Source organism: Rhinolophus hipposideros (assembly GCF_964194185.1).
Source record: "Rhinolophus hipposideros genome assembly, chromosome: 10".
Lineage (NCBI taxonomy): Eukaryota > Metazoa > Chordata > Mammalia > Chiroptera > Rhinolophidae > Rhinolophus > Rhinolophus hipposideros.
In genome coordinates this window covers 80,962,434-80,988,534 of record NC_138056.1, presented here as the reverse complement: position 1 = coordinate 80,988,534, position 26,101 = coordinate 80,962,434, and the positions used below count along the sequence as shown (strand labels likewise).

The following is a 26,101-nucleotide window of genomic DNA, read 5'->3' as shown; positions in this document are numbered from 1 at the left end:
CTAATCTAGTCTCCTGTTGCTGAACAAACGACATTTCCCCGTCACCCCACTATCGCTATCACTGCAGGCAGTGATTCTCTTCTCAATGACTCCAGTTACAGCAGCCAAAAGCCCAGCTATTTGGAAACTACTTACTCCATAAAACACCATTCCTGGTGTTTTACGTTTCTAACCTGAATTTCTTATGGTAACACTACTTTGAGAAGCCAAAAGAGGGGTGCACGTATTTCTTTATTGCTTTTATAATAATCTGGAGCCACAGATGTGTGGTCCACCCAGGACTAGGGGCCCTGCACTGATAGCACTTTTATGCAGGAGGGTGTCCCCAGCTAAAAAAGCGGAGACCAGGTCTAGCTTTGGTTGTCAGAGATTATGTCCTGGTGCTCCGAGGGTGTCACGCCTCTGCTGATTGTACAAATAAGGCAGACCAAACTTCTCCCGATGTTCTTCCAAACAGCCCTTGGAAGAGAAAGTCACAGCTGAGTTCAGCAGAAATACAGACCACACAGGAGAAACTGTTCCATCAGACATGACCCCTCTGTTTATAAACTGCGGTAACACTGACAGCACACTGGCGAGGTCTGAAGACTTCTCCACGCTTCCCTTTGCTTGTGGGATACCAGGCACCGGGACTTTGCAGTGATGACCCCCATAATCCAAGGGCCAGGAATCAGAGGACCTTTACCCTTAGTGGCTATTCCTTGACTTGCTGACATGGCGTACATGGGTCAGGGGCCAAGACAATGTTCGCTCCAAGGGGAGCTGGCATCTGACTTGTTTTTCACCCCAATAATGTCCTGCTTCTATTATAATAGAAGTGGGGGGAGGAAATATTATCCATTTCACCCAGTCATTTTATATTGCCTAACACAGTGTTTGCACCTAATAGGCACTTGATAAATATTTACTGAATGAATGAGGATCTTTTCAAAATCAAGCTGTCATTTAAATGACCTTGGCTGAGGAGCTTGTTGGTACAAGGACAGTGCTGGGCTAGCCCCCGCTCGCCCCGCCTGAGGGAGGACAGCACTTTCTGGAAATTTGAGTATCTCGCTTTTTACAGAGAAAGCGACCTGGCCTCCTTACATTCACAACCATCTCATGTCTCCTGTAACGTGTCTTGCTGATCAGATGGGAAGGTAATCCTTCTCACTGAGGAGATTTAGCTGTTAGCGAACATACTGCTGATGGATTAGCAAGGATTTCAGATAAAACCTTAAAGGGGTTAGTGTTTCATTTTCCCCTTTACACTCGAGGAGCAAGTGAGAACTGGCTACTTCACTTGCTACAGTTTAAGCCAGAATATTAATGACAGGAGAGACAGGGCTGGGCAGTGGGCAGAAGGGTTCAGGGGGAGGCTAAATGCTGATTCTGGCTCAGCCATGATTTCTTTTGGAAATTCTGGAAAAGGCATTGACTCTCTGATGGGAAATAATAATACCGACCTGACAGGGGCATTGTGCACAGGAAATGAGAGCAATGACATGAAAGGCCTTTGAAAAAGTTAAAAGAACCTTTCTGTGTGAGGCTATTATTATCTTGCCACAGGAGACAGACTGCAGGGCTGAGGGCTATACCTGAAACACCAGGATTGTCTGGTTGGGACCTTTGAATGAGGCCCTTTGGCCTACATTTGCTCAGAGGAAGCGCGAAGGGGGACCATCCCGTTCCATGTCCTGTGGATATTATGAGGGAGAATCGTGGTAGCAGCCACATACTTCTTAAGGAGCAGGGCACTCAGCAGCTTAGGAGCAGACAAGGTAATGCCATAGCTGAGAGGGTAGGCAGTGTTGTTACTGGGTACTCACCCACAGGCTCTTGAGGACATGGCGAAGCATTGCCCTCCTGAACGATGGATGACGTGTCCTTAGACAAAGGTTATTAAACACCTTCTGTATATACCTCCTTCTCGTTTTATTGTCCATATGACTTTTCACAGAAGAAATCTTCCAGGTCCTCCAAATAGAATTTAAATTCTAGCTGTAGAGAAAAACTAAAGACACAGAAATGAAGTATTTAAAAGTGTAGCACATTTGGCCTAAGTCTCAGTTTTTTGCTCTATAAACAAATAAAATATTGTCTGTCTTTTAAAAACTATACAAAACAAATGGCTTTGTGCTTAAAACATACATGAACTTATATCATGCACATCTTGAAACCTGGCGTATTTCAAAGCAATAAAGGGAATATGGTAGAAAACAAATAAAAATAAAAATAGAAGTGTAGCACATGGCCGTAGGATGTCAGAGAAAGAATGAATAAATGGTGTGGACTGAAGAGGGCTTCATGCCGAGGGCATGAGTGCCTGGACAGACATGCCACAGATCTTTGAGCAGCTGCTTCACCCCTCTGTGCCTCAGTTTCCTCATCTGTAAAGGGAGAGAAATAATAGTGCCCATCTCAGCAGGCAGGATCTGAAACCTAGGAAGTATTTAATAAAAAGTCCCAGCCATACGTACTGTGTCGGGGCTTTGAGGATGTGTGGGATTTCAAAAGAGGGGATGAGAAGTGGGGGGACAGCAGGAGCAGAAGCAAGAGGATGGGAGTGAGCAGAATGCATGCAAACATTGGGGAGCTGGCTGGTGGGGAACCACCATTCAATAAATAAGCCCAGGCTTTCAGGAGGTGCTGGAGCACCGTGGTGACACACAGAGACAGGACCCAGGGTCAGTCCTGAAGACTGGCGAGCTTAGGTGGGGACCAGAATATGACCCCCAAAACCAAGGTGACTTTAAGGCTTGATGAGATAATACTGGATGGGAAATGTGCAAAGACCATGTGTAGTTTTATTAACATTTGAAGGGTAGTAATAGATATGCTTATTTTACTCTATTTTATTTTATTGACATTCAATATGATTTTGTATTCATTTCAAGTGTACAGCATAGTGGTTAGACATTTATCTAATTTACGAAGTGATTCCCTGACTGGTACCCACCTGGCACTATACATAGTTATCACCATATTATTGATTATATTCCCTGTGCTTTACTTTACATCCCCATGGCTATTTTATTAGATATGCCTATTTTAAATTACACTTAAAACTTACGAATTATAGTTCTCACTCATACCCAGTACAGGGAATGTATATAATTCTTACGGTAGTTTAAGTAAGATAATGTGAGTGCCTTATCAGCAACATTTCAGAAAATTTACAAACCACTATGCTCTTACTACCCCTTTACCCATCTATACCACACACACCCACACAGACACATACGTGCACATATCCACAATTGCACACACCAGTGAGGAGTTTGGCCTTTATCCTGGTGGCAATTGTGAGAAGGTGCCTGAGAAGGGCCACGACACAAGGAAAGTGGTGTTTAAGAGGATTATTCTGGCTTCAGTGTGCAGATGGCTTAGAAGATAGAGCGAGACAGGGAAGCTATTCCAGTAATGCGAGTTAACCTAATCGGGTGCCTGTCTTTTTCTTATTTTTCCTTGATGTTGACAATGTAGTGCAGAGTTCAGCAAAGCCTAATCCCATTGAATGCACGCCTCAATCCTTTATGCTCTCCTATGTGCGCCCCCCACCACACCTGCACCCCCACCAGCCATCTTCACCAGCCCACCCCCCCACTTCGGTCTGCCGGGCTACATCTGTACGACATTGAACGTGGAAGCCCACTTCTCTATCCGCCACATTCTGGCAGTCAGGCCCTTTCCATCCTGATACAAATCCTCACATTTCAGAACTCTGGAAAAGAGCACTCATGGATGGCCAGGCATGGGTCATCTACAGAAGCAGCAGACCCCTGTACAACGGCAGGCTACTGGCCCAAAAGAATGCTGAGCGCTTTACAGAAATCGGCTCATCTAATCCTTACGACACACCCACGCAGCAGGTGATATACTTCCCCACACCTACCTTTTATAGACAAGGTAATTAAGGGGCTCAGGGATATAAGAGGTGGAGCGGGGCTTTGAGCCAGGCTTCAGGATCCTGCCTGCCATCCGGTCACTGCACTTACTTCTGCCCGGTAGTTGCTTTGAGTCCCAGCCCTTCTTTTCTGGCTGCTTGATTCAGAGGGTTCTGACACACAGAGCACAGCCCACTTGGCCTTTTGGAGTTTTAATTTCCTTATTTGCAAAGGGGGGTGTGCTTGGGCTACACATTTTTAAGCAGTGAATTGTATTTAGCAAATGAAATGAGATGGATTCCAATCAAACATACTGGATTAGATGGTCCCTGAATTATTTTCAGCTTAGACATTCTAGAAGGCTTTGTCCTCACCACCCGTTCCAATATTTCTCATTATCTTGGCATACTTTTGATCTCGTCTATATCCCTACTGCATGTGAACTCACCTGTTTTTATGTGGAAATCCATCTCTTGGCTGCAGAGAGATGGAGTCTGCATGTGTACGTGTGTGCCTGGGTGGACGCGTGGCTCAAGGGGAAGCGAGTGATCCAAATGAGCAGATGGAGCTGCTGAAGATTAAAAGCACAAATGTGAAGTTGGAGACGGCACGTGCCGAGGGGAGTGCCGCTCAGGCTGAGCTGAACTGGCACATCTGGCAGACCAGCACACTCAGAGGGAGCGCCTCCTCTCAACCCAGCTGCAGAGCTGGGCCCACCTTGGACTGGGGGTGGCTGTCAGAGCTGATGAGAAGTCGCTGCTCCCACTACTTGGCTGACACCCGAGGGCCCCTTGCCCACTCTCTGCCAGGGCCGAGACTGACGGCTTCCAGAGAAACCCAATCCTGGCTCCAGGGCAAAATCAGACCCAGGGGCAGAATGCCTCCAGGGAGAACCCATTCCTCATTTTGCTGTTTTGAAATTGAAATCAAATTTGGGGGCTTGTTTAAAAAGGGAAAAATCATCCAGCAGGCTTCAGATCACAGATGTCCAGAGCTTCCCTGGCATGCAGCAGCAACAGGCCTGGGAGCTGTTGGAGGTGAAGGTCAGCTGTCTGTCCTGCTGTTACCCATGCCTCCTTTCCAGGGCACTCAGGGAGACCTTGGGGCTTGAGGAAAAAAATAACTAAAGATATCCTGATGAATGTGTACTTGGAGCTGCAGTCCTTGGGGTCAACAGGTTTTCCTGAGTCTAAATTGAAGACAAATAGCGAGTGGCAGGGGAATACTGTTTGGGGAGGGCACTTTGGGGTATCAATCCGACCACCCACAGCCCTTCCAGTGTCAGGGCTCCTAGTCCGCTGCACACTAGGTCCTGCTGATGTCCCAGGCTGTGGCAGGCCCGTCATTCCGTTCCTGGCCAGGAGTACTGCCACCCAGCCATGAATCCTGGGTGTGCATCCTACCCAGGCCTGGGGTCCGCAGACCTCACTGCCTCAGAGGGAGCATGAGAAGGCAGACAGCTGGCAGGCAGCTAGGTCTTTGGTAGCCTCATGTTTGTCACCTGGTATAGGAGAGAGGGCAAGGCAAACGGAATAGCCAAATAACTGCTTCCCTTGGTTAAGATGGGATACCTAGGGAAGAGCAGATTGCGGAGGGTGGCAGGGCAAGATAATGAATCCATGGTAATTTCTTGCCTAAAAATAATAGTCACCATTAAGTAAATGCCTTCTATTTTTCCAGTCACCTATGATAGGTGCTTCACATACATTGTATCCAAACCAAAGAACTCTAGGCAGTTTTGCTACATAGGAGTATTGCTCCTATTTTATAAGACAGGAAATCGGGGCACAGGAAAATTAGACGACTTTTCCTCATGCTACATTTAGTCAGTTGAGGGATGTTTTAAGTGCAGAAGTTAAAAACAGCAGCTGGGGGCAGATTCTGACCTCCCTGCTTATTGGTACGTGACCCTGGGTAAGAAGTATGCATTGTCTTTGTCTTCAGATCTTAGTTTCTTTACCCCTAAAGTGGAGATAACACCTACCTCACAGGGTCTTTGCGAGGCAGGACCTTGAAGCACTTGAGCAGAGCACATGCTCAGTGTGCGGGCAGGATTTCTTCTTTCTGCAGGCCTGCAGGTCGATGAGGACCAAGAGCCTCTCGTATTGGAGAAGAGAATGAATTGGGTGTGAATTGGGAAAGGGAGTGAATTCCTGAGCCCTCTGGGGAGTCTTTATATTCCAGGCATTCAAAAAATGAGACCTTTTGTGGAAGGTTAAATGTCGTCTGGCCTCAGGATACTGCCAGATTGTACTATTCTTCACTCAGTTAGTTCTAACAGATCCTCAGGAAAGTGCTTACCATGATGCCCTGGCCTCCTGCAGCACGTCCTGCCCCTTCCTGTTACTTCTTCCCAACATGAATCCTCAGTCCTGTCTTGCTGCCCTCTCGAATTGCCATTGTCACATTGTCCAAGACAGTTGTTAATGTCTGTTACTTAACACCTTGTCATGCAGGATCTCAGCTCCCGCTCCCCACACAAGAACGCAAGACATGGTGAGGCCAAAAAGGAACACCAGAGGAGCCATAGATAGGGGAGTCATATCACTATATTCTCGCTGGCGGCTGGGCTGGAGACACAGGAAGCAGGAGCCACATGATCTGCAACCTGCCGTCCACTTCTCTCTGCCAACCAACCAACCTCACTTGCTAACTGCAATCCACGCTTGCCAGCCACCATCTTCTTGCTAGCCCTCATTTTCTGCTAGCGTAGCCACAGCAATTATATTAGTGGCCAATGGCTCACTGGTTACAGCTGACGGCCAACTAGCCACAGCTGATGGCCATCCGATCACAGTTGATGTCCATTTACTACCCGAGCCAGCACCTATCCACGTGAGGCCGAGAGCCTGGAAACTGCACTCCTGGCTCTGTCCCCACACACCTCTGCTGTGTCTTCAGGATGGTTAGGAAGCTCCGTCTTGGTCACATCCTCTTTAGGATGGGCAACCCCAAATCCCAATGCCTTTGCCTGTGGAACCAGCAAACTGCTTCCCCAAAATAAGTCGTGACCCCGCGCGAGGATGGGAAGGATGGTGCTAGTGGGTCCCGGCACAGAGGTGAGCCTCATCTTCAATATGTAATTGGGGTTTTTTTCCACGCTGCCTGGGAGCCCTGTAAGGTAGTGCATGCTAATGTAACAAGACTTCAGAGGGTTGGCTCCACACTGGAGATGAACACCAGTATGTAGACTTCTTTCCACCGGCTAGAGGAGGGAATTCCTCAGGTGCAGCCAGACCATCCTTCACAGCAGATTACTGCTCTTGGCTGGCACTCTGAAACAAAGCTAGTAATATAATTTGACATTCCCCCCTCTTTGGGGAAGAGATCACATGTATAATAGCCATTTTCAAGAGCTGGGGAGGAGTGCAGCCAAAGAGGAGAAGAAGGAGGGGTCTGAACATCACATCAGAGGAGACAAGCCTGCTGGGTATGTACACAGGCAGCCTTTTCCATTTTTAAAGCTCCACTGAATTCTCTCCGAAAACAGCCACTTTTGCAGCCTCTAATTTTCTTCTCAGTGCTCCGTTTAGTATCAAGCCATCTCCCTTTGCAATTTAGTAACCTCTTGATGTGTTTGTTTGCATGATGAGACTAAGTGGGCAGGGCCTGGCCTCTCTGTGGCTTGTCACTTGACTGCCACCCAGGGACAATGAAATGGCACCATCACAAAGTACTCCAGTGAGCTTACTGTAGCCCCATGGGGTGCACTGATCTCACAGTGAGAGGCTTGGGGCCATTGATTTCTTTCCAGGCCCCCAAAGTGCCAATTATCTATCTTGGTTTCAGGAGCAAAGTTCTTAATTTAAGCTAAGAGCCACCTCATTTGTGAAGAACCATTTCTTTGGGTGTGATGAGTAAAATCTCCTAGAAGGTAGACGAGAGGAGGATTTCCTTTCCGACATGGTCCAGAAATTGCCCAGCTCTGATTCCTTAAAGGATGTGTGCTTTACCCTTTCCCAGGCCCCTCAAATCTAACTCAACTGATGGTCATGGTCAAGATGGAGCCTCATAATCTCTTATATTTGTGTAGCACTTTAGAATTCCCCAACTGCCTTTATTATTATTTTTTAATGACGTAGAGGCAGCTTTTCATTAATTAATTAAATTTATTTATGTGTGTTTTTCCAGGACCCATCAGCTCCAAGTCAAGTAGTAGTTTCAATCTAGTTGTGGAGGGTGCAGCTCACAGTGGCCCATGTGGGGATCGAACCGGCAACCTTGTTGTTAAGAGCACAGCGCTCTAACCAACTGAGCTAACAGGCTGCCCCAAAGTGCCTTTACTTCTAAACTGTCATTTAATCTTCACAGCAATATAGAAAATAGGTTGGACAGGTATTATTCTAGCTTTTTCAGAAGCAGCAACCAAAGCTCAGAGAGGTTAAGTGACTTGCCCGAAGTCACATATCTGCCAGATAGCAGGGTATGACCATGTCTTTGGAACTTTGCTCTGGGACTCTTCGCATTCATTACATCACACAGGGCCTGCCTCCTCCCTTAAAATGGTCAACTGAGTGTACTGAGAAGTAGCAGAGTCATGTCACTTATTGAACTTCTCACTGATGGACCTGAGGTCCAGAGGTGGCCCTGACAGTTTGAGTGGACCTGGGGCAACTACACGGGAGCAGGACATTTGGGCATGGGCTGAGAATGCGAGGCGGGTTAGGGAAGTAATTATGTCTGTATTTGTGAGTTTCATGCAGAAATAGAACACACAGAATGGGTGTTCACAGCATCCTTCGATGGGTGGGAGGAGGGCGCTGGGTGGCACTTCCAGGAATGACTTCCCGGACCACACAGCACTCCCTGCCAGGGGAGCCATACCCACCACTGAACCCACTGAATTCAAGAGCACATGCCACAGTACCAGGCATGGCCTCAGGAAGCTGCCACCATTGTTGATGCCACTGCAGCTGTTTCTTGGCCTCTCCGAGCTGGAAAATAGACAGCAAAATGCTGCTGCTGAAAACCTGATGTTTCTAGTATGTTGCCAGCAGGAAATAGCAAAAGGGGCAGAAAGGGCATTAGGTTGGCAGAATCTAGTTTCCACCTAGAACCACTGCCTCCAAGGGAGTCTGGGAAGCACAGCTTTTTGTTTGCTGGCATCCAGCGTCGACACAACAGAAAGGGCCATTCTAAGGAGGGCATGACAGATGAGCAGACCAGTGCAGTTCCCATCATGGTAGCTGGCCTGATGCCCACTCTGGTTACCAATGAAAACAGGCAAGCACTTTGAAACCAATATTCAATTCTGGCGTAGATATTTTTAAAGTCTTTATTAGCACAGGAACAACCCAGAGCATACAGCCTTGTGTTTGCACAGACACCATGTCTCTCAAGAATTTTTGATGTACTTCGTGGTAGAGCTGAGAATTTCTATCCCGTGAAGCTCTCTCAGTTGAGTAGCAAACCTGTCACAATCAGACCACAAACACTAGGACAGAAATGCCATGGTGCAGACTGCTGGCACCCAGAACCTCCGCCCCTCAGGTAGACCTGGCTGGGAAGGTGGAAAGGGACACTGGCTGTGGCCCTGGGAGCCCTCGGCAAGGCCCACAAAACACTGCAAACACTCTTGCTGTGAGTGGCAGATGTGACAGGCTGATTTGATGGGACCTTGCTCTTGGGAACTCCCCAGGAGGTTGCCACTTTGAGCTCCAGCTAGCTAATGTGCCTTGCTTTCTGTGGAAGAACGATTTTACCCATTCCTTCCATTTGAACAATCAGACAGAACTTGAAAGGACCTTAGATGTCATTCAGGCCAACCCACTCATTCTACAGAGAAGGAATCAGAGGTGTGAAGCTGTAAAGGAACCAGGTAGGCCAGAGCCCTGCCCTGCCCCAGGAAGGGCCCCCAGCTAGGCTCCATCACTCAGCCACTGGTAGGAGCCTGAATGCCAGGTGGTTAAGTGCATCAGAACAAGACCAGAGCAGAACAGAAGTCTGCGCAAAAGAGAAGCAATGTACACAGTTAAAGCCAAGACCCCCTGCCCTGGCTTGTCAGGTGGTCTTAGACGTGCTATCGCACATCTTCCTTTGGTTTTCTCCAGCATGAGAATGTTACCCTCATTGGACATTGTCCCATATGCTTATGCCCTGGACAAAAAATGAAGTGGGAGGTCTAACGTTTTCTGGAAAAGTAGAGGAGAGAGAAGGAAGGAGAGAGAAGGGGAGATGGTGTGGGAAGGAGAGGGGGGAGGAGTGAAAAGAGGAGAGAAGGATGGAGACTGAGGGAGTGGAACAGAGAGAAGACTGGCAATAAGCACACCGAACAAATCCCTGTCAGATAAACAAGCACTTTGCCTCTCTCTGAGCAGAGGGCTCCCTGTTCCTTCAGGAAGGTTTCCTCCAGAGTAGCAGCTACTGGGGCCCAACACCCGTCTGCACAGAAGGCACCAGGGCGCCTGGAGCTCCGCCTCCCTCCCCGGGCTCTGTGTGGCGGAGTCCCAGCCCCAACATGGTGCCGCGGCTGGCCCTGGCCTGGCCTGTGAGCTGTGACTGGCACGGGTCACCCCAGCGTACCTTGGCTCGGCCGTGCACAGCTTCGCCAGAGCTATCCCCGCGTTCAGCTGCAAGGCTGTGTTCCGGGCATCGCTGCCTGCAAGCTTTAACAAGGCCTGCACGATGTCTGTCTTCAGCAGGGAGGTTGCCACCTGTGGCACCTCCAGGCAGTTGCCCAGGCAGAAGGCGGCGTTAACCACCAGAATCTCATCCTCCGAGCTGAGCAGTGTCAGCAGAACACTGAATTCTGCAGGGCGGGAGCAGAACAAGCATCGGCCCTCTGAATCCCAAACAGGAGGTTGGCAATGGACATGAGGGGCATGGGGAGGTGTCAGTGGTTGCCAAGCTGCCCCAGAAGCTCTGAGGATGGACATGTCACTCGCTCATTCAGCAAAACTCTATGGAGTGCTATGAAGCTCCTCAGCTCCTTGCTGTGTCTCTGAAGGATCTCGGGCCCAGAGCAGTGCCCAGCACAACAGCGATGGTGTGGGGACGAAAGCTAGGTGGCAGACTGGTCTGTCTTCTGTAACACCCCAGGTCTTAACCTCTGCTCTCCACCTAACAGCCCCTGAGTGGGAGGCCACAGGCCTGCGCCCGGGACTGTGGGACAAGCAGCAGGCTCCAGAAGAAAGGTGCTTGCTTCCACGGCAGGGCCCCACTCAGTTCCCTACCCATGCATTCCAGACTGCTTCAGCTGGGAACCCGCTACCTGTGACTGCAGCCAAGTTCAGTTCCTAGAGTAAAATCAGGCTCTGACCGATACTCTCCTTGTTCACTAAAGGTTGAGCCGTTTCTCCCTCCCTCCCCCTGGTGAAGGAAGAGAACCTGTGTTAGGTCAGTCTAAGCAGAATGTTTTAGAAACAATTTCAATTTAACTTGGTGAGAGGAGGTGGCTCCCAGCGTTGACCCTGTTACCTTGGAGCTATTTCACAGCTCAGTCTCCAGCCTGGGCCTGTTACCTGTGTGCAGCCGGAGGCTAATTAAATGCTTTCAGAGCTGGAGGCGAAATGATATCTTACTCTGCAAACACTGCTGAAGTCTGGGGCAAGGTTAGCAGCATTATGCTGTCTTTCCTCACCGCGCATCTGCAGTTCCCTCTGCAGCCTCGAAGATGGATTAACCTCTGGGATGTGAGCTCTGCTGAATGAAACCATCACTTACTTTTATCCAGTCTCATCATTTGTTCCCGTGCTTCGTGACAAGTATTAGTGCAGACGGCTAGGATCTTTATGGCATAGTGTGACGCATTCTGGCCTCCCATCTAGATTTCCGAATGAAATTAGATGGAAAATAAAATCAATCCTATGACTGTTCTTGGCCGGAAAGCCCATGAGCAGCTGTGACTGTGCTCGAGTCTTCCTAAACTTCTAAGCGAGTTCCCCTGAGAATGGAATGTGCTTCGTGGGCAACAGGCCTGATAACTTACAGCCTCTGCAACGCGGCCCACTCCCCTGCTACGAATGGAGGCCTGTCAGACACACCCGAGCGGTGCCTGTGGAAGCCTGTATGAGAAAATGGCTGAGAAGAGAATGGTGCTATTGACTGGCAGATCTACCAGAAAGGGAGGAGGAAAGGCCTTCCTTCATCATTTCACCATTTGAGAATGAGGGCTGACTTGCTAAGGCTGTTAGGCTGACAGGCCTGCATGGAGAACATCACAAGCCCAGATCACATAAGAAGTAACAACCGTCAAATTGTAATCCTTCAAACCACATAATGTGGGGTCTTCTAATGCTCGTGAGCATGTGTCATACATAATGCATGTGTGTGTGTATGCAATCAGCAGACTCTGATAGGTTTGCAAGAGTGGTACAGAGTAAATAACGGTCATCATCCAAGTAGCCTGGCCCCACTCAGCCTGGAGTTTTATGAATAAGTCTCCCGTGGGGTCACCACACTAACACGGGTGGGTGAGCCTCACTGGGCACATACATCACGGGCAGGATCCAGAGATGGCAGCTGAGTTAGTCACCTCATCCTTTCCGGTGAGTCTAGGTAACTGTTGGACTGACTTGCTTACATTCACTGCACTCATAAGGAAAATCCGAACATCCTTTTGTCTCATGGGAACTCTGCACCCTATACATATCTCATAAATGGAGTTATACCCACCATTCTCCAGATATCTGGATAAAGCATCAGGAGCGGGAAAACAAGAGCAAAATATGGGGCCTGAGAAACCTTGTTGAAAGTCACTCAGACCACCTTTTTCAAGCACAGAGGCCATACATTTTTAAGTTAGGCGTGAGTGGTGAGCAGTTTTTATGGATATATCTAAGAATAGTCTACTTATTAATTCAATAATCTTTTGTTGATATTCAGAGCAGTCTGGATAGACAGGCAGAAGTGGATCCCTACTCAAGAAATTTAGACTCTATCAGGGGTGAAAAGACACCTCACTCCTGTTCCCCAAATAAAACATAATGTTCCTGGAAATTCGAGAGGTTATAACCAGTAACGTGATTTTACCTTCAGGAATTTAATCATTTTCTTCACAACTCCTGCTCCTACGGCCTCCTCAACAATTTGCAGAGAGGAAGAAAGGGTGCGGCTGAGAACGCCAGCAGCTCTCTGAGGGAAGCAAAAAGCAAAGGATGATTAAAAGTTCTTTTCAGAAATGCTGAAGACCTTTAAAAGTCAGTAAGTAGAGAAATGCTAGAGTTAGAATATTTTTCGAAGATACAAAAAAGAAGTTAACAAGTAGTTTGGTGAGGCAAAAACAATCATTAGTACTGGAAGCAAAGTAGGCACCTTAACTTTAAAAACACTTAATGGTGGGTGGCTGGTTAGCTCAGTTGGTTAGAGCGTGGTACTAAAAACACTTACTGGCCAAGTAATAGAGAGCAAGCACTGTTCTTTTTAATACAATGGCTGGGTAGGCAACTCAAAGGGCTTCAAACACTGCCCCCCTGGCATGCAGAGGCCCAGCTTATTTCAGCTCTACACAGGACCAACCAGTTCACCTCTGGGAAAGAAAGTCCTGCTCTGGGGATGCCGAGGTCCTGGTATCTGCAGGGACCGTCTTAGATGGTCGACTTCCTGGATTAACCCTCCCGGTTAGCTTTCCCTTTATCTGCTCTGAATTTTGTCTTTTTATTCATTTTCTGGAGACTTCATTTACTTTATTTTCTAGTTCTGATATTTTAAAATAGGAAGCTGTTACTATTTTATGGCTATAACACTATTTTTAATTTTTCTGATGATACAAATGATTGTTATTAATTTTTCCTTGTTTCCTATATCATCATCTTTTTTTTTTTGAGTCAACTTTTCTGTTTATCTTGGTTTTTCTATTTATGTGTATGGTTTTCCTGAAATGCCTGGCGACCGTTAGCTGCCCAGTCACATTTATGAAAGAAGCAATAAAAATGTTTCAGTCTGTTGCATTTATGGGGAGTCTGTCCACTAGCAGGAAGAAAGGTGGCACTCCCAAAAATATGTTTATGTCTCATCTTTCAATTCCTTTAGAGAAAAACTGCTCTGAACTGATGCCTGAGGAATAGATGTCTGAGTGCCAAGTATGCCCCCATCTCTTACTTCTGCCCTCTGTTGGACCCAGTGCTTTGAAGTTTTATTTTCTCCAGTGTACTGCAAGACAAAACTGCTGCCTGCCCCGCTGTGTTCCCTCTGTCTACAGTCTACACTAAGGTTTCCTCAGTCCTGCCTCATTAATGACCACTCTTGCAGCTGTTTTCCACTGGTGACCTCTTGCCCGTTCACTTTGTCCATGTGGGTTTCTCCTTTTTTTTCTTTTTTCCTAATGCCTTTCGTCTCATTGTAATGAGGTCTCCAGAGGGAGAAGGGATAAACTTGTGTATTACTGTATTATGAGTTTTGTTTTTCCAAATCTGCTTCGCACAGGTGCTAGTATGCTGCTACAGTTGACACTACAGATCTCTTTTCAGACAAAACAGTCAAGACAGCACCTACCGAGATCCCCGAGTCTCCTACTGAAGTTGCTGCCCTGCTCAACAAACTGGTGGGGACCCAGCTGTGGTATACACAGAGTCCCGGGGAAATCCGGCCAAGAGAGTCCTTGAAGAGTTTGTGTAGGCCCTGCTTGAGGTTTAGACCATCCAGAAAAGCCCCAAGTACCCAAGAACAGTGGTGTCTACCACGCTGGTGATCTTTTACGAGGATCTGAGGAAAGCTATGCTGCTCCCCCCAACTCCCTGAAAATACATATATACTCAGAAGTTTCTTCTACACAATTGCAGGGGATTCCAGGGAACTGAAGACCTACCACCCATTCCGGGAACCCAGGTTAAAAGCTTTTGCCCTATGATGTCTGAACTGACTTCAGGGAAGTTATGGGCATGCTAGCTCCAAACAGGATATGCTGACTCTACTTAGAACCTTTACTATAACCCTGGAACCAGTCCCTAGTCTACAAAGCTTGAAGGTCTGGTTTCCCAGACCGGCCCTGCATGCTACTCCAATTACTTCTCTAGGCTTTAGGGCCCTGACTTAATAGGTGGAAAAGATGGGGTGATTTCTAACGTGAGGGAGTAACACGTCCTAGACTGATGCAAATTGTCTCTTGATCATATCAATGTCCTCCTGATGTAGTGCCGACCACTGGCCTTTCTCAGTTTCCTCATCCAAATGTCAGAAACAGAAGAAAGCCATTCCAGCATATATCTCCACGGGGGCTGAAACCATCATGCATAAACAGGCTCCAGGATCACTCGCTCCAAGATCTGGGCCTGGCTTTGTTGATTATGGAAAAAGAGATTCTACATAAAATGGCTTGGCCTGTTCCATTTGCACAAGGATATCTTGAAAAAGGACAAATCAGATGGGTCACACTGTACGAGCTGTTAAATTCCAGACCAGACAGAAAAGGGATTCTTAACTCAGGTTCCTGGACTGTAAGGGTCTACAGAGGGGCACCGGTGGGGGTTACCCGTGAAACTGCAGGCCAATTTGGTATGTATGTGATTATGGGAATCATTCTGAGAAGCATGTCCTCCCTGTACCTCAGAGAGTCAGCAGAATCCCAAAGGTGTGATGACTTCAAAAGGGCAAGATGCACTGATATCAAAACAAGACAACAGGAGAACAATAAAGGAAGTTGTTTCTGATCTCCCCAGGAGAAGCTTACTGTCAGGATTCCTCCATCCTGGCTGTTCAGCAGAGACATGCACCTCCTGCTCACCTCCACGGCCCAAACCTGTGATAATAGGGATAGGGAGAAGGAGGTTGGAATGTTCTGGTAATCTGAATCCACAGTGGCGCTCAGTGCGAGCCCTCTAATAGAACTGGCCACTCCCTCCTTTCACCACTGCCATATTTCTCTCCCACACCTCCTTCTGTTGCTCTATTCCCCCCCCCCCCATATCTGTTTCCCCTAACTACAGGACAATTCCTTGAGTAGGGACCACATTTTATTTGACTTTGTAAATGCAGGATCTCGCACTGTGCTCAGCACATCCTGGACACTCAGTTTACTGAACGAATACCCAACTTTCCCCATTCTCACTGCCAGCGTTGGAGTTCATGGGCTTCTATTCTCTTTGTAAAACTGAGAACAGTTCTATGCAACAGAATGTGTTCAGGTTGTCCCATGGTTCCACGTAGGGAGAAAAGAACACCGTACCTCAGAGAAAAAGGGGGACTGAAGACACAAGTTCATCATGAGCCCCAGGAGTGTATACAGGACCTCTCTGAACAGGTCCACATCCTCCTCACAACTGGCCTTTGGAAACAAAGCAAGGGAATCCATGAGCTTTCTGCCTTGCATCTTTTTATGGTCGTCTCTTCCCCTTGGCAATGGTCCCTAAATTGTCAATGTCATGAGCCTACATGATGTTGGAAGATCAGAGACTGGTCTATGAGCTAGCGTCAGGATAGGAGACTCACAAGGAGCCTTTGGTGCCTCTGCCACGTGACTCTGGTTCAGCCTGGTCCTGTGTTTAAACTGAGGAGTGAGCTGGTCAAATGGGTGGTCAAGCCAACTCCCCCTCCAAACCCTTCAAACCTCTCCAGGGTGGATGAGATCTGATGTGGAGGACTCTTTAAGGCCAGCCACCAATAAAATCATTGGTTACAGAAGGGATAAGCCACTGGCTCCAGCACCCTTACACAGGATTTCTGAATAAGCTAGATAATTAAGAAGGAGCCAACACCCCTAAAGCAGATAAAAGACCAGCTTTAAGTGGAAAAGATACAATACCATGAGGCCCAAGCAGGCATCCCCAAATTCTTCAGAGGCAGACATCTGTCTTTGGGTGGCAGCCTCAGCACTGAGGTTTCCCATGATGGCAATGCACTGGCTGAGAGCTGAAGTGTTGGTTACTCTGGGATCTCTCTTCTAAAAGTGAATCAAGAGAAAGCAAATCTGCAGAGCAGGTAATGATGCCAGTGTAATCTCCAGGGGCATCCCTCACTCACCCAAATGCCCAGGACCCAGAGAGCACAGTATTACAGGAGTCATCAACAAAGTCATGCTGGCAACAGGATGGGAGACCCAAAGCCCTTGGCCTGGAAAGGGAGCTGGGGCTTAATCCCAGGGATACCACCAACCAGCTTGGAGAACGTGGGTAAGTCCTATCCATCCTCAGAGCTTCCATTTCCACATCTGACATATTGGGGTGTGGACTTGCTCTCTAAGGTCCCCTGAAACTTCTATGTCTCACTAGAGACACAGTCTGGTCACAGCACGCTCTCCTAGGAGAACTCCCCAATCCCTTGCTGTCTTCTGCCTTGTGAGCTCAAACCAACACACTTGTCCTCCTAACAGGATGACTGCTATGCAGGGGACAGGGATGTACGTGGTACTGATGACAGGACTTCGGGTCAGAAGGGGACAGATGGAGACTGACAAACTCTTTCTGCTTTCACCTAAAATGGAGTCCACATCCAGCTTTTTCTCCCCTGTAATAAGCCCTATCCATATGCCCTCTCCAAGAGTCCCAATTATGGTTGTTTTAATAACTAAGAATTATGGAAATTCCAGCTGTGAATAAATGATTAATCAACCTGAGAGACAAGTTCTGGAGTGTAAATGGTTCAACAGTTCTGCTTATGTTCCTGACATTGTCTGTCATAGGTGATAAAAAAGGACTTGCTTACCAGAACGCCTGTGAGTGCTGGGAGAACCCCTGGAAAGCTTGTCTGGAACCAGACTTGGAATCTGTTGAGAAAACATCAGCCATGATTTGCACATTGTACAAACTGTAAGATAAATGCAGTTTGGGTGATGGAGCAGACAGCCACCAACTCTGGGCCCATGTGGTTTGCAGTGTGCCTGCATGATTCATTCTGAACCCAAAGAGAATGCCCCGAGGTAGATACGTAATGTGGCTTTAATTTCTCTAAGTTTGAAGAATTGCCTTTGATGTTAAACAACAGATCTCAGATGGCAGCTCTCTCATGCAGAAATTTCTGGAATCCCTAGGCTTTTGCCAAACGGACCTACCCTTGCTCTGAGTCTATGCTGTGTGTGTGCAAACCAGAAATACAGTGCAGGCGTGCTTCCTTGTCACAGCCCTGAGGAGGGCCCAGATACATACATGTCTCCACATGTATGTGGGCTTGACCACCCATGTGACCAACTAGGTAAGAGAACCATTAGATTCCCAAACTGCCGATGGCCTCTCTAGGGGCACAAGCAGCTCTCTCTCATTATCTGACCATTGCTAAGCAAGATGTCCTAAAGTTAGTGAGGAACTTAAAAAAAAAAAATCCACTTAAGAATTATGAAAAATCTAAGACCTTGCCTGTCTTCCTAGCTGATAAGCAAGACAAAAAAAGGGGGGGGTGGTTACACATAATGCCACTGGCAACGCAAGAGGAGGCTACATTTTATGGTGCATTCTGTCTCTCTCACACTCACATTTATTCACTATACATTTGCTAGGCAGTTCCTATTATTTGCGGATTAAAGGGAAGAAACTTCTCCAACACACTATAGGCTTGCTTACTGTGAGGGATACTGTTTTAAGTACATCACCGCTTCTAAACTTACTGAGGACTGGATCCCCCAGCACCCGGGGACTGGACTGGAACAGGAGTGGCCGACCTGGAAGGATCGGCCCTCCTACTCACTGAATCTTGTGATGCTCAGCTGGCTTAGCTTCCCATTTTAAAAGATCAGACAGTTTAACAAAGGTTGAAAAAGACATGTCAATTTCTGGAAATAAAAATTACCTTTTTTCCAGAGCCAAGTCTGTGAGCAGTCCCATGGCTGAGTTGGCGTTCTTATCTGAGAATTCAAGAAACGACACCAGGCCTTCCACTAACCTGCAAAAAAATCCATAACAACCTCAGAGTGGGCTCTCCTCCAACTGACAGCAACCCCTACAAGGAGACCTTGAAGGAGACCAGGAAGGAGTCAGCATCCGGGTGAGATAAGCTGAAAGCGTGGCCTTGCTATGAACTCCTAGGAAGCCCAGCTCCTTGCCCACCCCAGTAAGATAGACACTCTCCTATGAGACTGTCTCTACACCTTAATGTGAACTCCCAGGGGGTTGAACAGTTTTAACCAAAGTTCATTGATTATCAGATGCCAACTTGGAAGGAATCTCTGGTGCCTCTGCCATGTGATTCTGGCTCCGCCAAGTTCAATCACATAAATGACACTTAAATGGCATGCTTACTAATCTGCCAATAACTAAAGTGAGAGGGCCCCCCATGAGGTGGGGGATGGATTAAAGATATCACAAGATTTTGACAGACCGCTGAATATAGCAGGTGAAATTTAGTACGGTTAAACTCAAAGTCCTCCACTTACGGCTGGAAATAAGTAGCAGAATTGGGAGGCCTAATTCATAACTGGTTCATATGAAAAAGTTTTAAAGGTTATTAGCCAATTGCAAAACCATTATGAGCAAACAGTCTGGTGCAGTTGCCAAACAAGTGAGTGCAACGTCAAGCTGCTCTCATGGACCACTGGCACCCGGACAATGGAAGTAGGAGTGGGACGCAGCACTGAGCTCCTGGTCGCCTATAGTGACACGTGTGTTAGGTGCTGTATTAGAAACAGGCTCACGTAAAGTGGGCACAAAGCCTGCCTGGTGGGAGGTGTGGGAGGGAGGAGATGAAGAAGGCTTCAAAGAGCAGGTGACATTTCAGATGTCACTTGAAAGTGTAGTGCTGTCTATTTGTTCGTTTGTTCATTGAATCAACACCACTTACTGAGCACTGGCTATGTGCCAGGCAATGTGGTAAGTTCTGGGGCCACAATGATGAAAAGGACAATATCCCAGCTGCAAGGAGCTTGTAGGCCAGTGTCAAGCACGTGGGGACAAGAGAAGAGCACCAGGCAAAGCGCACAGCATTCATAAAGATGATGGGGCATCAAATAGCAGTGGCACACTTGGAGACACTTGGAGCAGTTCCTTACAGCTAACGCTCAGGGTGTGAGGGGAGGACAGCGAACAATGAGGTTAGAGAGCCGGACAGAGCCAGCCGGAGGGCAGTGGGCCATGTGGCCTGCTGGAAAGGTCGTACTTTATGTTGGACGCATGTTTCCCCAGTGTGGTTGGTAGATGACTTGCTTGGTGGTGGTGTGTGTGGGAAGGCTGATTTTTTGAGCCCTTCTCAGTCTGAGTGGAAGGAGGCTGCATGTTAACAATGTCCCCAGGTGATTTGTAGGCGGTATATTGCTCGGTAGTTGGAGAGCTAGTCTTATAGGAAGGAGTCATTTTAGTGCTTTAAGTAGGAAAATAACAGGACAGATGTGCATGTTAGATCCCTTTGGTGGTACGGCGGAAGCTGGATTGGAGCAGGTGGTACAGGAGGTGGGGAATCCACCTAGGGGAGAACAGGGATTGTCCAAACTAAAGGTTAAGGGACTGAACCAAAGTGGGGGCAGAGGAAGATGTATCGTGGAGAAGAAAGGTGCTCAGTGACCAAGAAGGAATGACTGGACATGCTGGAGAGGAGCCAGAGGAAATGAATGCAGAAGATGCCGAGGCGGTAGGGCTGACAGTGTACCTTCTTTTACAGATGTGGGCAGGGAGCCACGCAGGGGACTCTCAGGATTCTAGCTTAGGCAGCTGGGTAGAGAAATGCTGTCCCCTGTGACGACAGAAGGTGAGGAAGAGAACCTCGTCTGAAAAACCACTTTTGATTTATTAAGTTTATGATACTTGTGGCATTGTGACGGAGATGTACAGTGGTAGGATGATGTTCCCTCCTAGCACTTAAGAAAGAGAGAGAGATTTATATGTGATAACTAAGGCCATGAATGAGAGGAGGACCGAGGATAGGATCCTGCGGTCCCTGACTTGGAAGGGTGACAGCATGAAGGGGGCTCGCCATGGAAACCAAGAGATAAAAGCCAGGAGGTAAGAGAAGTGCCAGGAGAGGTGGTATCAGCAGGTGATACCAAACACCGTCAGGCAGTGATGGGAGATAAAGACAGGAAAGCTCCCACTGGATTGGGCTCTTACATTCAGGAGCGTGGGCTCTAGTCACCCACCTGTGGTGCCGGATTCACTTAGCAGCTTCCTCTACTAATAGAAGGGGTCTGGAAGTCAAATCACCTGGGGCATGGTTGAGGAAACCACATGCTTAACCGGGAAAAGACCAGTGTCTTCAGATACCTCAAGCACTGGAAAGTGGGAGAGTTGATGCCATTGGTCTTCAATAGGCTGAGCTGAGGCCTCAATCTAAGGAGGCAGAGCTGTCCCTGACTGGAATGGGGTAGATGGTTTGTGTTCTGTGTAAGGAAATAATTTTGTATCAAGAACTGTCCTGAATGGGATGGGCTGCCTTGGGAGGTGAGATCCACACCCTCTCATTAGCTGGGGAAAGACCCCCAGTGCATTAGCTGTTGCAGTGCCCATCCTAATCAAATGGAGAAAAATGTAATAAAAGCACTAGAATCATCCCTGGAGGCATAATGCACATCATGTAGAGACTGGGACATCCCAGAGGGGACTCTGGTGCTGGGTGGGGCTGGACTGGGTTGTTTCTAAGGTCCCAGGTAACTTCAAGCTTCTGCAAATCCCCAGTGTGTTCGGGGCTGTATTCCAGTGTTATCTGCGGTCAGAAATTGCTGATTTTACAGTTAGTTCAGATCCTTCCGTCACCACCTCAAATCTGTTTTCTCCGCTCTTAAAGATAAATGCTAATGAGCCTGAACAGCACAGAAGAGGAGCTGGCAGCCTAAGATCGTCTTAGTCTTCGTTCTGGGAGACACAGACAATTAGGCTTCCTCTCCATGCAACAAAATGTCCATCCTAACTGGACTGAGGAAGACAGGCGGTCCCTTTCCACTCCCTCTCTTCTCCTTTTTCGGTGGCACATTTTCTGCTCTGTTGACAGCCTCTGTTCCTGTAGATGGACCGCAAATCAGAAAATGGTCTAGTGTAACCGTAAATGCACGTTCACATCAGTTTAGGACCCTGAGCAATAGAGCCTGAAGAGAGAAAATGAGTATACAAGTTCTTCTTGAATCGACACCATGTGTCAGGCACGCGACTAGCTGCTTTCTTTACTGTGGCAGATGAGGCTTGCTGGCAAACCCCACAGACGCCTGGCTCTCCTGCCTCACTCTACTATAGAAGCTGGAACCACTTTCCCCACTCGGGGGTCACGTGACACAATTCTGACCACAGAGAAACAAAAGCAGTGGCTTCTCCTGATGAAAGGGACAGGTCCGGCGGTGCTAACCTGTCTGAAAGAGCGATGCGCTGCTTGCCGTTGCAGCAGCCCTGTGAGAACGTGAGGGAAGGGACACAAAAAGGACAGAAACCTTGACCCTGACGTCTTTAAGCCACTGAAGCAGCTATTGCCACCTTTAGTCTTTTTGTTATGTGAGAAAAACAAGGCTAGTTTCTCTTGGTTCAGTATTCTGCACAGAAAGAAAACTTAACTGGTACACATGCATCATCTCTCTTAAGCTTCCCCATGAGTCTGGCTACAGCTGAGACCCGGGGCTCAGCAAGGCGAAGAGACTGTCGCGGGTCACACACGTGGACAGAGACAAGCTGAGGATTCGGGCTCATGACTGCTGGCATTTAAAAACCTAGTGCTTTTCACAAAAGGGATACTGGCCCTCACTGGGCTCCTGTCAATGGACAATGAAATGTTCCTTCAACTTCCCATGTTAAGGAAAAGCCTTTGGGAGGAATGCGACGTGTGTGCCTCTCTGTGAGGGTCCGGGGACCTGTGTGGAGCACGATCCTGCTTCAAATCATATCAGTTCCTGTCAGAGAAGGAACCCACCTCTTTCTAATTGAACTGGAGATGGACATTAACTAGGACAGCAGGCACGAAGCCAAGTAAGCTGACAGTTCTTTGACTGAAGAGAGTGGGCACGAGATGCTCATAAACGCCACTCTCCAAGACACTGGAAAAATTCAAACTGAAACTCAAGTAATTCAAAGACAGCTTAGGGGGGACAAAGCTTACCGCAACTTCGTTACATTTACTCAGAGACCAAAACCAAATGAGAAAACATAATGAAGGTATTGAGGAAATGAGTGCGGAATTGTTTGAAATGTGAAGTGTGCTTTTGAGGATTTAACTCTGTGAACAATCCTCCACGTGTGGGCTGAGCCTCGGGGTTGTCACAGCCTTTGCAGTGAGCCACCGGGGCTGGGAGGCGGGGAGAGCCACAGGCAAGGCTTAATAAGCACTTCGTACTTCACACACAATGGACCTCCTCTCCTACACTGGACAGGTGCCGGAGGTCTCAGCTTAGGCCAAGAGAGATTTGACAAGGTTTCAGATTTGGCTGTTTGTCTTGCTGGGAACAGACACTGGGAGCTGGGCTCCAGGGCTCAGGGGACAGCTGGGTGAGATTCCTTCAGTTACTTGCTGCCAATTCTCCTGCCCCATCTGTGAAACGGGGTAATAACACTTATCTTGCCTACATCCCAGGCTGAGAAGAGATAAAATGAGATAATGAAAAGAATCAGAAGCCAAATTCTATTTTTAGATTATGTATGGAGCACTTATAAAGCATGCTATAATTATTGCTATTTCTATCAGGTTGAATGAACCACATGAAATTACCAACATGTACCTTTTTTGATGTAAAAGTGGCAGTTTCACATATTCAAACTGATAATCTTTACAGGTAGAAGAGCACTGAGCAGAATCACTATGGTCAGTAAATTTCTTAGTACAGTCTACTTAGGAGAGAGGCACATTCTATTTCTATTTCCTTAAGCCTTGGGAAGACCTACACGTAACAATGCTTGAGACGTATTTGATTTATTTATACTTTACCTGCTCCAGAAAGGGTTTAAGGACACGCAAAATAAGATAGTATTACCTCAAACACAAATGAAGAAAAGTGGGGACAGGAACAGGGCTGAGGCTAAAAGGGCAGAAGCAAATGACCTGTTTTAAAGTTAGGTTCCCAGTCTGGTTTTGGAAATGCTGTCACGTACACGGCCTGCAATACCTGAGGTGGAAGCAAACTCAGCGGAAGTGTGCCTGTCCATGGTACTATGCGCACACCGGAGTCTGGCCGGGGTTCTCATGAGGGAGTGTTCCTTTCAAAGGCTTTATCTGTTATTGATCCTTAATTAAGTCTGACGGTACCTCTCATGTCAGAGATGTGAGAGGGGAGACAGGCCGGTCCTCACTTGGCAGGGGATGATCTGAGATGCTGCAGGGACATTCCTGCCAGCAGAGCCTTACCGGGTCAGGTCAAGGTGGCTGATGATCAGGCTTCGTCCGTTCTCCATCTGGGCAAGCTGTAGCACTAGGGCCAGGCTCTGCTGCCGGACGGTCAGGACCTCGGAGGCCAAGAGGGAGGGCAGCAGCCTGCCCATGTCAGGGCACATGATAAGCAGGCGCTGGTTTTCTTCTGTAAGACACAGGGCGAGCCCGTCCACCACACGCACGCTACGACAGCAATTAACCCAGCTCTGTCTGACACCATCTGAACGGGACACACAATTCTCCACTCACTTGAGAGGTGGATGAATGAAGTATAAGAGCACAGACTCTAGAACCAGACTGCTAGTCCGAATGACCAGATGAACGGCCTTAGCTGAGTCATTAACGCCTGTGCTCCTCAGTTTCCTCATCAATGAAGTGAGGAAGGTGACCTGCCTAATAGAGTTGTCACGAGGCTTAAATGAGTTACTACATGATGGTGCTTAGAGCAGCCATCTGCTCTAAGCACGTAATATATATGGCACGTATATATTAGCTATTATTATTCTTTTCAGGGATCCTTGGTGTGTGTGTATCTGGAAATATGAGGAAAGGGAAAGAAAACAGCTGACTTGTGAAATATTTTTAGACCATCAACTTTCACATAATGGCCAGAGCATTTGAGTTCTTTCTAGAAAACTAGAATATCACATAAGAACATTCATTAATAAAGAATGCCCCCTTCCCAGACTATAAGCTATTTCCAGGGTGTTGGCGTTGGATTTACCCCCTCTCACCTGGTTCATTTTCTAACCAGGTACATGAATTTGTTTGAGGGCAGGCAGGGATACAGCTGGAGTATGAGGCTAAGGCATGAAATGGAGCAGAGTTTGTTTAGTTTATACATTTTTTCTTAGACTGGAAAAGTAGCTCATTGGAAACAATTCAAATGACACAGAGGGAGAATAAAGCTGAAAATGAAAGTCCCCTTCTCTCGTACCCCCTCCAAGACAGACAATTCCCAAAAGGAGCTATTATTCATCCTTCATATGAATAATGTTAAAAATATGATTGGTACATCCTACCCTGTAACTGGCTTCTCTCTCCCACTCAACAACATAATACAGACATATTTCCATGTCCTCACTTTTAAGTACTCCCTTGTCCTTTTTAAAAACTTCTGTGTATTTACGGAGTTGGATATACTAAAGTTTCATAGATCTGAGATAGAGAGTATTTACATGACAGGCTGTGTCTGACAATGTATTTTCAGATGTTAAAGAAAAAATGTGACCCCGAGGTTCACAGAAAGCAAAGTAGGATGTCAGCTTAGGATGCCGGGACTGCACTGAAGGAGGGCTATGTTTGATTCACATGGTCACCAAGCCCTGCCTCCCTTACCCTCCTGTATGGGAATCTGCAGAATCACCACTCCAGGCAGGTAACACCCTACAGTGATATTAGTCTGACATAATTCCCTTCAGGAAAGATGCCCCCTGATTCTCTAGTTTTCTAGAACTTTAGATGATTCCTCCACTCTACTAAATCAAGAAAAAAATTACATTATCTCATAGTTAGCATTTTCAAGTTTATAAACTGCATTCACTGGCCGTGAAAAGGAGACACAGCTCATTTTCAGTGTTTTGTGTCCAAGGCTAGACCTTTTCCTATGGAAACACAATTTTTTAAAAAATAAAGAAAATACTTCAGTTTTGTATTTACATTGAGGTTAAAAAAGTGATAAGAAAGATACAAAAAGTTAGTGGACAAAAAGTTAGTGGACCCCAGAAGATGTTAATATGTAAAAAGCTAAGAGTTAACAAGGTAACTAAAATCCCCATAGCTTTTTGCTGTCTGAATATTACACACTAATCAGTGTCACAAGATGCTGGCGGGGACAATCATAAACCTCACGATGCTGAAATGGGTACAGTGGTCAAGAAAAAATAAAAATCCCACAATATTTTTAGGCAGACAGGAAAGGAAAAACTCTGCCATCCTACTGCCAACCCATGAGCAGAAGTCATGAGTCTGCAGAGAGCAGGGTGTGTGGGATGAGACCACTCCTTATGCTGACAATGACCTTGGCCATGATGAAGGCGGCCGTAAGGTCGCTGGAGACATAACTGGAGCATACGTCTTGCTTCTGATCCATACGCTTTTCCTGAGGG

The 26,101-nt window shown here is 47.2% G+C and overlaps 1 protein-coding gene across 5 annotated transcripts in view; it reads right to left on the bottom strand.

Annotated features, from left to right (window-relative positions):
• Positions 1 to 9,112: 9,112 nt before the first annotated feature.
• The window catches only part of TTC12 (tetratricopeptide repeat domain 12), a 51,266-nt gene continuing 34,277 nt past the window's right edge, over positions 9,113 to 26,101 (bottom strand). For 3 of the 5 annotated variants that reach the window (XM_081062349.1, XM_081062348.1, XM_081062347.1), the window contains exons 13-21: positions 23,970 to 24,138; positions 18,519 to 18,611; positions 17,442 to 17,502; positions 16,543 to 16,680; positions 15,967 to 16,065; positions 15,472 to 15,540; positions 12,837 to 12,938; positions 11,529 to 11,628; positions 9,917 to 10,614 (exon numbers count right to left, since the gene is read on the bottom strand). In XM_081062349.1, the coding sequence (XP_080918475.1) occupies positions 9,956 to 10,614; positions 11,529 to 11,628; positions 12,837 to 12,938; positions 15,472 to 15,540; positions 15,967 to 16,065; positions 16,543 to 16,680; positions 17,442 to 17,502; positions 18,519 to 18,611; positions 23,970 to 24,138 (1,490 nt within the window). In that variant the 3' untranslated portion in view covers positions 9,917 to 9,955. Of the gene's footprint in view, positions 9,278 to 9,916; positions 10,615 to 11,528; positions 11,629 to 12,836; positions 12,939 to 15,471; positions 15,541 to 15,966; positions 16,066 to 16,542; positions 16,681 to 17,441; positions 17,503 to 18,518; positions 18,612 to 23,969; positions 24,139 to 26,101 lie in introns of those variants that run through there. The other 2 variants (XM_081062351.1, XM_081062350.1) reach the window with 1 other exon arrangement.